This window comes from Ailuropoda melanoleuca, chromosome 15, assembly GCF_002007445.2.
Source record: "Ailuropoda melanoleuca isolate Jingjing chromosome 15, ASM200744v2, whole genome shotgun sequence".
Lineage (NCBI taxonomy): Eukaryota > Metazoa > Chordata > Mammalia > Carnivora > Ursidae > Ailuropoda > Ailuropoda melanoleuca.
Window position 1 is genome coordinate 18,903,169 of NC_048232.1, and position 15,759 is coordinate 18,918,927.

Consider the following 15,759-nt stretch of genomic DNA (forward strand, 5'->3'; position numbering starts at 1 on the left):
TGACCTTCCGTCTGGAGCCTTTGACTCATCACCCAACACACCAGACAACTCCCCGCATCCCCGAACCCCCAACACTCAAGCCCTCCACACGCTGAAAGAGGTAAAATGTTTGATTTAAGCTCCCGATCAAGGACACGTGAGTAATTCATAGGAAGTGACTGAGAGGTTTTTGTCTGAGAAAATGAAGAACAAAAACTTCTCTCCCCAAAACAAGTGTTTGAAATGCAGGTAAGGGGCAAGCCCAGCTTTCATTGGAAGCTGGTGAGCACAGGCTAACCCACACAAGACACATTTCTTGGAAAAGTGCAATAAAGCACGGCACTGAGCAATGGAGGGTGAGGGATGGAAAGATAAGCAAGGAGCAACTTCCTGCTCTCAAGGGACCAGAGATGCGTTCACTGCCATCCTTAGCAATCAGACCTGAGCAAACCAATTCACTCTCCTATTTGAGTTGGAGGCAAAATCCAAATACAGTAACTTCCAGGTTTACCCGTGTCTCCAACTAATGGTGCTCATGTCCTAACATGATCTGCTCAGTGCTGTATTCACTAGAGGAGAGTGAAAAATCTAGCTACGGACAGAAACAGAGCTTGAGGAAAAACAATTAATGAATGGAGCTGGAAGCGGAGCTCCTAGTGTCTGTCATTAGCATTATGTGCCGAGCACGACCGTCCATCACAACATAACTCACTTAGGCTTCCTGCCATATTTAAGTAGGTGCTCTTACTATCCTGTTTTATAAATAGGGAAACTAAGGCATAGAGAGATCGAGGTGGCCTGACCACGGTTACACAACTAGTCAATAGCAGAGCCTCCAGCAAAAATAGAAGCAGCACAACTTGGCTTAGTCTGAATTGCTCAGAAAATCTCCAAACCTCCATTTCCCTGCCTGACTCAGAAGTCTGCTTGTTGAATGTACTTCATTTTGTGGCTTCATAGGAAAGTCCTCAATGGAAAACAGTCTCCCTCAATAAGAAGAAATCAAGTGGCTTCCAGATGACCCAGTAAGGGAATAATTCAGAGACATATATGTTGAATTTTTTAAAAAATAATAATAATTTCTATCCCAAAGGTAGTGAGTACTGAATTCTGAGAGCTCGAAGTCTAGACAAGATCCCAGTTTCTAACAAGAATTTTGCCATCATTCTGGGCCCTTGATCTAGGGAGGAGGACCCCAGTGTAAGCTGTGTAGACTGTCAGCGTTTCCACCCTCGAGGGATGAATCGGACCCTCTGTACTCACTATCCCTTATGAGATGTTAAGCCAAAGCAAAGAAATTAAATCCATGTTACTTTCAATGAAAACATCTCAACCCATCCATTCAACCTAATGTGATCCTTTTACACAATCACTTTTGGAAGCTGTGCAGAGCTATCAGTAGTGCGCACATGTGTGTGGAATTCCTCTGTGGAAAGGACTTTCAGATTCACTTACTAATCATTCAAGGAACTTAACGGCCTGACTTCAGTACCGTTGTTTCACATTAAGACATTACCCAGTCAGGTAGAAACACACTTCCCTCACCCAGCCCACCTCTAAATGGCCTTTCACTAGTTCCAAAAAAATAAGCTCTTCCCTGTGAAGATGAAGCTAACCTAACACTAAGATTACCGACGAGCATGTGGAAGGGTTCCCAAAAATATTATCTGAGCTTTAGGATTGGACTAGCTACAAAAATTCAGGCAATAGTCATTTGGAAGTATGGGTCATTGATTTATATTGAAAAGTCGATAACTGCCTTTCTAGCCCTAACCCTGGGGTGATCACTGCTGTCTCAGCTACCATTCAACACTTCGTTCCTAAGATGTTCCCAGATGGACAAGAAGGAACAGTGAGGAGAGAAGTTTCCTTTGTCTCAGATTTATGGTGCTGGCAGACAGCTCCCGAATATCCCCATTCAGAGATAATATTCGAAAAATATATAAGCTATCCATATGATGAATACCATCAGAATCTCTTTGGTACTTTTATTTGTGGTAAAAGGACAGAAAGGGGATTATTTCTGTTTTTTCTGTCCCCCATGTAGACGATGTCTGCAGTACAATGCACTGATCAAGCACATAAGCGAAAGGAAAACAAAATAATTGCTCAACTTTTGTTACCACTCATGTCTGATATTTGGGCTGCTTCTTTGCTTAACAATTAAGAACACCCTTAAGAACAGAAAGTTATTAAAGACAGAGAAAGTCCAATCATAGAAAGGATTGGCACTGATACCTGGCAAGTACCATGGATCCCATTCAACATGGCGCCAACAGTAGCACTTAGCCTGTGGTTCATTTTCAGTTGGGCGCCACATCAAACATTTGAGGAGTCTCATGAATGAGGAGGCCGATTCAAAAGCTAGGCCAAGGACGATCTTTTTGACTGTGCGGACCTGCCGAGAAGGACCGTCAGCTTACCGACAATGATGCCAGGTCTCCTGTCCATCTCCACGATGTGAGGGTGGACACCTTTGTAGGCTGCATCACTGACCACCTGCGTGTTCTTCCTCACTCGCTCGGTCACGGGGTCATCTACAACAGGAGTAAAGCCCCTTCCCTTTGTCTTTTCAAAGTCTTCATGATATTTTACCTGAAAAAAGGGAAAAACAGCATGAACTCAAACTGGAATTTCCTGATGGTTACGGACCTCACAAAATTTTGCTGTGGCAGCTGTATCTAGATTATTTTCCACATATTTGTATCTTTTCCAATTACTCCAAAAATAGTGTCTGAAATGTCAGCTTCCTAACCTCAGAAATCAAGTGCTGATACTTTCACAATGTTTTTCATCATTACGGTTAACAGCTCCTTTAAATTTATATAAACCAATATATCAGTGAGAAGGTTTGAAAGATATATAAATATATATATATATATTTTAATCCTGGTGATTTCCTAAAATGTACTAACTTAGGTACAAATTAATTTTCTATCTTTGGACCTTTAATAGGTATTAAAATGATATGCTATTTCCACACAATTACCCAAGAAAACAGTATTATTTAAAATTAGATTGAGAGTTACAAATAGTTATATATGATTTTTGTATATTATTACAAAAATGGATATATATACTTCAAAACATACACTTCTTTCATATTCTGAAACTGGATCTGTAAATTTTACTATAGATCGCTGAATTGAACACTTTGAATGAGTAAACCTTATGGCATATAAACTGTATCTCCTGCAACTGCTTTAAAAAACATACACATTTTTATATCCTTTGCAACATGTAAATATACCAAACTCTACCTTAAAATTTATTGAAAAGAAGTCCAAGCAAACGTTTTTCATAAAACGCATTTATAGTAGTCATGTTAGAAATAAAAACACACCCAAAATATCACTGAGAAAAATTACTTTATTAGACTAAATATGTCCATTACATTTCAGTGTGATTAGAAAGTCCCCCCCAAAAGATGGGCCCATCCACGTTTTGCTTTTCGTTCATGCTTTGTTAGTTATCCAGATTAATGGTGAACGACGCCGTCAGTACACTGGGTGGGGCCACTCCTTAGTATGTTTTAGTCATGAGAAGAAGCAGCTGGTTGTACCCTACCATTGAAATATGGTTTTGTGCTTCTTTGACACATCTCAGACCAGGTGTATCTAAAATCAGACTTGGTCTACCTTTCATCTGTTTATGGTCCTGGGTATATTTTATCTGCAAAGTAAATAGTAGAACGTACTTAACAATAAGACAATTATAAGAAAAAATATTACGTAACTTTTCAAACTCTCCGAATGAGTGAAACACATACAACATACTCCCAGTTCTTTCCCAGGGAAGTTGTTCAGTGAATTACCTGTTGTTCTAGAGTAACAATCTAAAATTTTACTCTCACAGTTCACCTTGAAAAGCTAAAGCAAAGACAACCTAACTCTCTCTATGAACCGAGAACAGATGTGTGAACGACCAGTATCCACTAACAATGTAGTCAGGAAAAGTGGTTATCACACTTACACAGGAAAAATCCAAACCAAATGAAACCTAAGTGTATTTTCCTGTTTCTAGCATTTCCCCATTTTCCACCATAACACTGTTGAAGAATGCCTACCAAGCCCAAGCATCCCTCTATTTCCTTTTATTTTTTGCCCACTGTAGAGGATAGGGAACAAGGTGTATCAAATTGAACTTCCTTCTAAGCAGCCACAGCTTGAAGGTAATTTATGTCAAGTACAGTCAGCATCTCTGGGCAGAAATGCCGCTGGAGAGCTGTAAACTGTATCAAAACCTAAACGCTGATTCCCAGGCATAAAAAAGCTCTTCTTGAGGGCTGACCAGCAGACACTGCTCTTTATGAAGCTGCCTATGCATGACATTAGGATAGCAATTACTGAGGACCTGAGCACATCTGAGCAATCCGGAACTGAAGCCCCGATACTTACTAAGAGAAAGCATACTATCCAAATAAGACACTGAGGCATACATGGGACTTAATGAGTAACTGAATTCTATATTCAACGCAGAAAGATTTCCTTTTTCCTCCATATCCTTACTCTGGAGTAATGAGTCATTTCTGATTTTGTTTTGCTGAGAACATTTAACAATCCAAAGTCAATGGAATACATCTGCAAAATGACACTTGTGTAACTTACGCATCCAAGACTTTACCACTTTCAAAGACACTGGCTAAAAGAACATGAATCACTGTTTAAATGAGCATGATATAGTTTAAAACTAAGCTTTGAATGTAACCATTGGTCACATCTGGAAATAGCAGTGAAGGGTTGCAGGATAACGTCAACTTTTGCGATGGAAGTCATCTGAAATCACACATGTACTTACGGCATGTATCACAAATGTTGCCTGAAAATACATTTTATTTTCACAAGAAAAAAAAAAAAACCAGGGCTGTAAGTAAATAATAACGGACGCATCCTTTGTAACAGACCAAAACGAATAAAACCACTTGCCGAACTAATATTTTCTTGGTTCTTCTTCACTCTTTCCATTTCAGGAGTTACACTTAAAGCTGTAGCTCTTCCCAGTTGACCTTTATAATAAACCTATCATTTCAGAGAATAAAAAATAAGAGTACTGTGAATCAATCCAACTAAATAAGAGTCTCAGAGTAGCTATTTTAAAGAGCTAGCCAAGAAAGGGAACTATGAGAAAAGAGAATGCTATCTAGAGGGCACCATATTTAAAATGCTTGCATCTAAAATCAATCTATTTTCATTCATCCCGTAGCATGAATCCCTGCGAATGAAGTCACTGTGAATATATTCAAATATATGGGCATACCATCAGTAAAGCTGTTAGAAGCATCGTATCACAAAGGACTATGAGAAGAAATGTCTTCACGGATATTACTTAAAGGTACTCCTACCCATACACTGTTACGATTTGTCAGTAATTAACTGTAGCAGAACTTTTGAAAAGATGCCTAAACAGGTGACCGATGTCATCCATAAAGAGGCCGGCGTGCTTCCCACTACCTTTCTGAGACTAACAGAGTAGTGTCAACCGGGATTCTAAATATATCAGGAGAAGATGGCCATCTGCTTCTCCAAAACATGGCTGCAAGGAAAGGTGCCACACAATGGCCTGCCTTTGTTTTATAAGCTGCTCCTAAGACTTTCAAAGGTTTGAGGAAGAAAAGACTCCTTTGAATCTAATAGATTTCCAGATTTCCTCTTCCAGAGAACCCAATCTATATGTTAATGACTTCAAAAAAGGATTCTCTCAGTGAACTACACCCATGGATTACATAAACAGAAGGGGGTTACGAACAGGCCAGGAGTTGGTGCCTGAGTAAAAACTCAGATCCCATGTGATCTCGTCAGACATGCACGCTCTATCATTTCCCCCAAGACATCACCCAAAAATAAAGCGACAGTAGCTGGGAGTGGGCCATGGGAGTGGACAGGAACACATACGAGTAGGAGAGGCAGTGGGAAAGCTTATCTGAAGGGCCAGGATACTAGTGGCCACCACTGCATCCCTCTGGAGACCCGCAGCAACTGTCAGCACGCAGACAAGATGAGAGGGACACACAATAATCGATAGACAAAAAATCATACTGGCGGTCACTGGGAACTCTAGAGCACGGAATGCTTGGCTGTACCCCCACCCCACACCTCAGACCCTGAAACCTTTCAAGTAAACTGGCAGTCAACAGAGAGCAGAATTATCAACTCAAGGTTATGAAAATGTTATCAACACAATCCCTTCATCAACATGTTGATAATACGTTCACTATCATCAGAAAGAAAAGCGACTAAGGTCACACATTGCTGATGTTCTTCTGGTTTTCTTTAGCTCTCTTCAGCTCTGGTGGGTCAGAAATCGCAGTTGCCTGTTTAATTTCTCCTTTGTATTTTACCTGCAGAGGATAAGCGAGAGTTTTAATAGATGGTAGAATGGTCTCCCCACGCACACCGCAGAGGAGGACCTCAAAGTTGACCCTATCTTTACACGTGTTCCCCCACTGTAGCTAGACTTCCACCTTTCAGCTCACCCCTACACCTGGCTCCTGAGTTTTCTGACGTGGCCAGCACAAAATGTCAGCCCTGCTTCTCTACAGTCGTCTTTCAATAAATACTTTGCTCTTCAATACCGAAGGTAACTGCAAATTCCATAACTAAAAGCTGTGGAAATATAAGGGTAAAGGAGAAACAACAGGATGAAGTCACGGCAAGAGAACCATAGTGAGGTTGCCGAGCAGCCTGGTGAAGGCCATTTACTCTCCTTCTGACCCGAGGCTTTCAAACAAAGCAAAAGACCCCTCGCAACTACCACACTCCAGGGGTATTTTAAGAATAAAGCAGTGTTCAGCCTGATTTTCTCCTCTACCTAGAAGAACTCACACTCAGATTTTAAAGCCTTTCACAATTCTTTGTTGGGGGAGAAGAAGGCTATTGTTTATTTTGGTACAAGTTCCACAAACGTGTCCCAAAAAATGGGAAAAATAACTAGTATGGGGCACCTTTGAAAGGGATTTCTGAATTGAGGGAGGCCTGGGTTCAAATCCCAGCTCTGCCCTTCAAACTGTGGGTCCCTGGCATGTCCTCTGACCTCCCCAAGACTCAGTTTCCTGCACTTACAAACCAGAGACAAATCATGCCAACCTCATGGGTTCACATAAAGCAGTTAGCACATGAGCCATATGTAGGGGTACCTCCCGGTTGTTAACTCTCACTGTTTTATTAGCAATAAATTACTGGTGATCGACTAATGTGTTCCATTTTATTTATAGGTTCCCTGACCCGACACTATGTCTTCGAACCCCAGCGAAGCCAGGTCTTCTTTTGCTCTATTCTAACAGATAACTGTTTTTCCCCCTCAGATTGACAATAGACCCACTTCTCTCTGGGTCCTTCCCTGACTGTAGAGATTTACCGACTCAACTAGGAGGTCCATGAGGATAGGAACTAGCTCTCACCCCTCTTTGTGTAGCAATAGAATGCCTGGCAGATTGGGGTGCTACCTGAAGATTTCTTAAATAAACAGCCATGGCTAAATTACAGCAAGACAGTCCCACATTTCCTGGGTCACAGGAGAGAACCAAAGTTCATGCCCTTGAGCACGTGACTGTGAAAGGGAGCATCGAGTCCATGGAGGTCTTAAGCTTTTCAGAGAACAATGTGAAGAATAAAAATGCACAACGCTGGACAATAGAGGAGAACACAGAACCACTTGCCGTACTCAGTTGTTCCTGGTTTCTCTTCACCCTCTCCATCTCTGGCGTGACACTCACGGGCGTGGCTTTGTGGCACTGCTCTTTGTACTGGAGCTGCGAGGCAGGGTGCAAGACGGTGTGGAGTTACGCAAAGAGGTGCGCACCCATCACCCGGAATAGACTAAAAGGAATGCCACGTGGCTACAGAGCATTCATGAGCATTGCAAAATGAAATGTGTATCAATAACAGACATCTCCATCACGCTCATCCCAGACTCCAAGCCCCTTCTTGTCCTCATGTTTTGAATTCCACCTTTTGGCAGTGCTTCTTCGAATTGTATGATGGATCGGTGGCCTGAGTTTGGTGGTTATCAGGAATAAGAAATCACCCCTTCTGTGAATTCATTTCTTCATAACACTAAAGCAACACTATCAAATTATCATGTTATATTAACAGCAAAAATTGTCCATTCTTATCATTAGCAAGGAGGGCTGCCCCCACCCCATGTTTGCACCTTCGTGACAGACTGTTGCTAAGGAAACACACCCCGAACCTCAAAGTTTCCCTTCTCCACAAAGTTCCCACAATGGCAGGCCTGCGCTCTGACTAGCATTCTGGAAATCTGCCTGACCTACTGCGTAAGAGGTGCTCTTTCTTGGCTGGGAGGATCAGACCCCAACTTTTGTGGTCAGCTTTCCAGCTAATTCCAAAACACCCCAGGAAATAAATGAGCACCCAGCACAAAGAAACAGAACAGCATGTCCATCAAATGAATTTTTGACGGGCAAACAGTAAAACTGCAGGTTAAAATCCTATTATGAGGAACTCCACAGGGACAGTCTTAATGATTTTCTGGAATTTAAATTTAGTGGAAGGGAATTTTTTTTCTTGCAACACATCACAAGACCTGCGGGGCCTGCAGATAAAATGGACTTGAGCTGCGCAGCCTCAGCCGCGAATGTGACCGTGAAGAGAAGCTTGATCGGGCGGGAAATAAATGACGAAGGGTCAGGCCCCTTCCAGGGGACTGCTTTCCTCAGGGGGCGCCTTTCTTTGTGCCGTGCAATGTAGTTGAGAGTTTAGGCAGACTCTGTGTCTGGGGTAATGAATTGTCTCAGTAAAAGTGAGAAAAGGCCCAGTGTAATCTCTACCGATGACGGGATACAAGGACAGATTCCTCCGGGTGGAGCTCGGAGGGGGAAAATGTCTGCTGACCGGCCTGACAGATGTGGAGAAACTACTGTAGCCACTTGGCAGTGGAAGTGAGTTTGGGGACGTCAAGCTGATACTGGTGACTCTTCCTGTCTTGTTTTCATCCATTCAGAAACATGCTAAGTGTGGGGCCCCTGGGTGGCTCAGTCGTTAAGCGTCTGCCTTCCACTCAGGGCGTGATCCCAGAGTCCTGGGATCGAGCCCCACATCAGGCTCCTCCGCTGGGAGCCTGCTTCTTCCTCTCCCACTCCCCTGCTTGTGTTCCCTCTCTCACTGGCTGTCTCTCTCTCTGTCAAATAAATAAATAAAATATTAAAAAAAGAAAAAGAAAAAGAAAAAAGAAACATGCTAAGTGCTCTCCAGGCAAGATCTCACTAATACTCTAGCCCCTATTTCATAGATAAGGAAGTTGAGACTGGGAGAGGTGGGTGGTTTATAAAGGTGATGCAGCAAGTAAGGGCTGGAGCTGGGATCCAGCCAGCAGACCAGGGTCCACATTCTTCCCGAGACTCCAGTATAGTCCCAATTTCTACCATGTGTGCACCCCTCACCATATGCCGGGCTGGCTATTAAGCATGCTATGATGGCCAATATTAGTCTTTCACTAAATTAACTCACTATTATTTGCAAATAAAGTTATTTTAAGGGGTGTTATGTTTCTCTGACACATTGAAAACTACTAACATTTCTTTTAGAAAAAGGGAGAAATTTAAACAATTTAACCCGTAAGCCAAGGCCTGCTCATGGGTGGAGCACCTGTCACTTATATGTGAACCACACTTTGGGAAACACTGGGACACCCGACTTGCCTCCTTAGGGTCCGAATTACAACTTGTCTCTGCACCATCAGGTCCTTGCCACCTCTTACCCCACACACTCATCACACTAAACCTTCCCCTCCTAGACCCGGACATGGACTCTGAATAGATTCAGTTTGCTCTGCCAGGAAGGCTCCTCCTCACGAAATCCACCCCAACTTTTATTAACCCTTCAAGATCTAACTCAAATGTTACTCTTCCTCCAAGGGTCTTCCTCTCTTTCTCACGGACATTGCCTTCCTTCTCTGCATTTCCATAGCACTTTGCAAAAGGAATCATTATTTATCATTAAATGAGACACTGCATGTAACATACTCCATGAGCATAGTAAACAGTCAGTAAATATTAATTATTGTGATAGCCTTTCATGCATTATGGGTATTTATTCCCATGTCTGTTTCTCCTAGAGACCTGGGGAAGTCTCACTCGGCTTTCAATGTCCCCGAATAAGAACTAGGCAGGCATTCAGTAACACATCCTTTGACGCATAAAGGCACACAGGAGGTGTCATGCTAGCCCAGCCTAAAGATGGGGGGAATCTTAGCCCCACCTTTCAAGACCTGGCCTCCTGCAACAGTCCACGTGTCCTGGGACTTCACCTTATACGTGCCACACCCTCATTGTCTACTGCCATTCAATAAAATAGAAAACGGTACTCAAAGAACTATGATCACACATTGCTGATGTTCTTCTGGTTTTCTTTAGCTCTCTTCAGCTCTGGAGGATCGGAAATGGCCGTTGCCTGATTCATCTCTTCTTTGTATTTTACCTGCATTATGTATTTAAAAAATAAGATGGTCAATTATTAAAAACACAACAAAACAAACAAATCAAACAGACAAAAACAACGTGGCTTAAAAGCAATGCAAGGCTTAAAAGATAGGTAAGAAATCTGCATTAGTAACTATTACACAGTTGAATTTTTTTTACTTCAACAGTAATTAATTTTCCTTCAGTGGGAACACAAATTTTTATTTTATGGGATGACGCTTTCAGGATTCGTTTATCCTAAAGTGCAAATAAACTCATATCCAATCACCTAGCCATCACCATAGGAGTTATTTAATTAAAATAAGCAAATGTTGCTTATGAAAATAAATTTTATCATTAGGCAGATACACAAAAAACCTTGGAAGTCATCGTAAGTAATATAGTAACTTGTAAGTTTCTAGCCAAAAAGCAGTTTCTACTTATTAATGTGTGAATTTAAATGTATCATGGATTTAAAGGCAAAAGCCAAACTGTGTTAGCTACAGAGTCTTGGGAAGACTGCTTATCTGGGTGAGAGCATACAAATATACAGAATAAGGAAAAAAATAGTGGCCACAATTAAAGAAGAGAAAGAGGAAGGTGGAGGGAAATGTACAAAAAAGCAGAGGCCATGATCACTATCGAAGGGTCAGTGGCAGGAAGTCAGGATGTGTCTTCTACCCACAGAAGCATGTTATACAAATCCAGCCTACATCCTGGCACCCACTTTATTCAAAAGTTCTTCCTTCAAACCTATTTAGAGGAAGATCAACCAGACAAAAGTGGTAATGCCAACACACCGTTATGCATGAGACAAGAAACAGCTCTTTAAACTTATGAAATGATTAGTAATGCCATCATATCAGGTGGTTATTTTAATATGTCTAAAATTCATGGAAGATTAGATTCGAGAAAAAGGGCACACATAAATATTTATATGTAGCAAATGCAGGCAAGACTTAAGAGGCACATGTTGAAATTTAGCAAAGACTGAAATCTACACAAACTAGGTTTTAGAAATCACTTGGTAATGTTAAAATGATTAAGGCAGAAGTCCACGCTGACAGTCACAAAGAAATATGTAAGTCACCTACGTATCTTAGATACCATCTAAGTCATGGTAGCCGTAGATTTAATATGAGTAACAATGGCAATATGAGTCCAGATTCGAAACAGTTAAATTGAGAATACACTGAGAAAGACCACCTCTAAATAAGATTCAAAAATAGTTCTTAACGGGGAAAGCTAATAGCTAAAAGGCTTGTATAGTGGAGGTGGAAAATGTCGAGATCTTTAAATGTTAGAGAATCATATCTTGGTTTGACAGATCTGGCTAATCTTGAAAGGGCAACTTTCCATTTGAATACTAAGCAGGAGTTTATGGCCCAACCTTATAGAGATACAGAACTATGCATTTATTGTTTGCTAGAAGAGGCAGCGGAACGCTGGAAAAAGAAATGATATACCATACTATTTTGCGTGATTTTCCTCGGGTGAGAAGCTAAACGTGATTAAAGATGAACATTTGTGTTTTTCATATGACTCTAAACTAATCAAAATGGCACAGTCATTTTACTGTAGGCAATGGAACTGCATACTACAGAACATTTATAACATTGTATTTCAGTACCCTGATGGGTACATTTCAAATATTATCATTTGAAAGCGAAGGAAACAAACAGTTTATCCTTCTCTGCCAAACTAACTTCCCCACCAGATCCCACGTTGCCTGACACAGGCTCTCGCCATAGTGGATCAGAACACATTTGTACTTCACTGTAAGCTCTTTCTCCTCGCGCTTTCTTCAGGAGACAGCCTCATTCAAGCTACAGAAATTTTATTGCACTGGTATTCTGCAGATTTTCTGACGTATGTTTTACGACAGCATTACCTTGCCTTTCCTACTCTTTCTCCACAAAAGCCCATGCACTCTCATATTCTAGAATGCCACATCGGACCCTGACGTATCCTGACAGATACGTCTAACTGGAGCTGTTCTACTTGAATTACTTAAAGGCTTTGCCTCCAAGAGTGAAGGCGAAGAGAAAGGTCAAGAAGGGGATTGCAGGAAAGAACCTTTATGACTTCCTCAACAGGAAACTAAATATACTACATATCCATGGAAGAATTCCTGTTGGTAAGGATAGGAAGTCTCCGTTGTAAATGTCAAACGCCAAACGGAAAAGGTTTTACCCATAACAGCAAGCACCCCCTCTATCCTTCCCCTCTAAGCTCAAAGGGAGTTGGAGGGTAAGTTATTTTACAAATTATAGCGAAGGTGCATGTTTTTGCTTTGCTGGAAGCTGGAAGAAGTAGAAGGCAAACGGGGCCTTTGAAAACTTCTCTTAAGTCACCAAATAAATGTACGAAGGGCCTTTAATCATTCTGCAGGGTGAAATTTCTTTCCTCCAAGTTGTGCAGAGGTACTGAAATTTATCTTTTCTCTGAAAAATTTAGTACAGTTAAAATTCTGTTCAAAAGTTGAAATCTAGGGGCGCCTGGGTGGCACAGCGGTTAAGCGTCTGCCTTCGGCTCAGGGCGTGATCCCGGCGTTATGGGATCGAGGCCCCACATCAGGCTCCTCTGCTATGAGCCTGCTTCTTCCTCTCCCACTCCTGCTGTGTTCCCTCTCTCGCTGGCTGTCTCTCTCTCTGTCAAATAAATAAATAAATAATCTTTAAAAAAAAAAAAAAAAAGTTGAAATCTAACCCTAGATTTCATTACTGGACTATTAAAGTGATCTATCTCTCGTGCACTACGATGTATCAAGATGAAATGCTGCTTTAGGTTCAAGGGGAAGAAGGCTACAGTTTTCCTTCTGAAAGTGAGACCTTTGATATTGGATGAAATAGCATTTTAACAAAGTGAAGAGTAAAAGAAAAAGCAGTCAGTTTAGCAAACAACTAAGAACATTTATCTAGCTCATGTTTGCATTTGGAAAGGATAATCAATGCTGTGGTGCACTTACTGAACTAATATTCTGCTGATTTTTCTTCACTCGTTCAGTCTCTGGAGTATCTTTTACTGCTGTGCCAGCTCCTACTTCTTTCTTATAAAATACCTTTATTATAAGAGAAGGAAAAAATAACTATAAGCTTATTAGAATTCAGGTCCTAGATCAGAATCTTATAAAACAAAGACCATTTCTCGGGTTCTCAAGTAATGTGAATATAGCTTCTATTTATGAGTAACAAGGTTATATCAATCAATTCAATAACCCATTATGAGAATAAATGTCCAATTTGGGTCTCACATTCCATAGCATCCCACAGGTAACCCCCGCTACCTCTTCTAGGGCATATGTGGGACCCGACGTGGCCACAGATTATTTGGTCTAAGAATGTACGTTGGCAAACTAGAGTTTCCTTCTTCAAATATAAACACATCGCGTGTGTGTTTGAGAAAAATCAAAGCACATATTATAAAGCTTACTAAGCAGTATCACTTAATTCAAAAACAGTGTGGAATTTTAAGCAAGTGCTAGTCTCCAAACACAAAGATGTCCTCATTCTCTTCAAAGAAAATACTGGCTCTATCATCAGAATCAAAAGTTTAGTCAGTCTATTTCCCATCGCTTCTACTTATTTCTCAACCTTCCCACATGTCTCTCCACTCCCACATGTCTCTCCACTCCCACATGTCTCTCCACTTCTACCAACAATCCACCCCTTTCAAAGACAAAGCAAAACAAAGAAACAAAATGTTCTACAGAACAGTAGAATAATTATAAGAAAGGCATATGAGGACAGAACTACTCCCTCTGTGAAGATTTGGTAATTCACTGGGCCCTAAAGGGGGTTGGGAGAGTATGGCCTCAGAGATGTTTTCCTCCACAAGATAAAAATCTAGAGCACCATGGAAACACAGGAGATATGGATGGAAACAGCTTTTTTCCCCTGATCTTTCCTTCCAGCCAGACTTTTCCATTTCTTAGCACACCTGTTCTGAAGGCCCTAAAGGCACGTGACTAGCACACCTTGGAGTTTAGAGTCTGCCAGTTTATTACGAAGTAGAAAATATTCCAAAGATCCTCAGACTTAGTAGAATTTATATTTTGATGAGATATTTACTTAACTACTAAGTGACTAATGAGCTAGTTCTACATAAAAATATTGGCTGTATGGTCAATTTTTAGAATTTTAGAATTCAAATTTGTATATCCATTAAACATAGACTCAGTCCTTTAATTAATGGTTCCAAATACAATTCCTATTCCTCAAAATAAAAATATAAAAGTTTAGGAATCGGTTACAAACTAGTAAATCCCTAAATACATTATCTATTGCAAATCAGTGACCAGGAAAGAAATCATTTTATAGGATTATTCTCATCTCCAAAGTAAAATCTGTATGGAAGATTAAAACTTCTTTCCTAAGTAAAATTTTAAATTTCAGTTAAAAACAACTCTTGCTTGTACCACAGAAGAAAATTTGAATTTGTAATTCCAAAACAATCATGATAAATTATACATTGTAAGAACATTTGGTACTACTAAAGAGAAACAACAGGCCCAAAATGGAGTCACTTATGTTAAGCCCCATCAAGACTTAATACCTAACCTAATTGCAGTTTCAGCCTCTCCCAAGAGTGGAATTTTAAACCAATCAGTCTGGAATTTCCTGATCTGCACTAAAGAGGTAATCTGCATGACAGACCCCCAACCTCTCTCCCTAGGGGAAGGTGACCTTGTCTGAAGCAATCCTGTCTTTTCTCTTGCTAATAACTTCCTTGTCACGCCTGTTTCTACCTATCAAAGCCTTACATTCTGTACATCTCTACTGATCATCCTCTGTTTGTTAGACAGGATACTGCTTGATTCATGAATAATTGAATCAAGCCAGTTAGATCTTTAAATTGACTTGATTGAATTTTGGTTCTTTAACAGTACTCTTATTATTTTATAGAAGAAAAGATAATACGTTTGGCAGAAAAGCCCAGCAATGCCACAATCAGACAATGAGGGAAAAGGCCCTCCTTCCAGAAACAAAATTTCAAGGTAGCCACTGGAAAGCAGTAATTTCTACTCACCGCACTGATGTTTTGTTGAGTTGTCTTGATTCTCTGAATTTCAGGAGTATCTGGCACAGAGCTATAGTTAGAAAGCATCTTCTCTGCTTTGTCTTTATACTTTTTCTAAAAATATAAACAGTTAATATGAATCTGAAACGGTGTGTGTGTGTGTGTGTGTACATGTATGAGAGACAGACAGAAAATGATGCTTCTTCCAACTCTACCATTCCACATGGCTCATATCATCATAAATGATATCTTATGATTCAAAACAGTTGTTGATATGACAGCAAAAATAAAAGGAGTAAGCGAACAGTCCAGGGAAGCAGGCTCACCTCTTCTTAGGCAATGGTTCC

General features: G+C 40.7%; 1 protein-coding gene across 1 annotated transcript in view; it reads right to left on the reverse strand.

Moving 5' to 3' along the window:
• Nucleotides 1-15,759, reverse strand: part of NEBL (nebulette) — a 123,636-nt gene that overhangs the window by 41,354 nt on the left and 66,523 nt on the right. Inside the window, exons 17-24 of the mRNA XM_019801214.2 lie at nt 15,422-15,526; nt 13,362-13,454; nt 10,320-10,412; nt 7,634-7,726; nt 6,224-6,316; nt 4,905-4,997; nt 3,547-3,651; nt 2,403-2,574 (exon numbers count right to left, since the gene is read on the reverse strand). Of these exons, the coding sequence (XP_019656773.2) occupies nt 2,403-2,574; nt 3,547-3,651; nt 4,905-4,997; nt 6,224-6,316; nt 7,634-7,726; nt 10,320-10,412; nt 13,362-13,454; nt 15,422-15,526 (847 nt within the window). The remainder of the gene's footprint in view (nt 1-2,402; nt 2,575-3,546; nt 3,652-4,904; nt 4,998-6,223; nt 6,317-7,633; nt 7,727-10,319; nt 10,413-13,361; nt 13,455-15,421; nt 15,527-15,759) is intronic.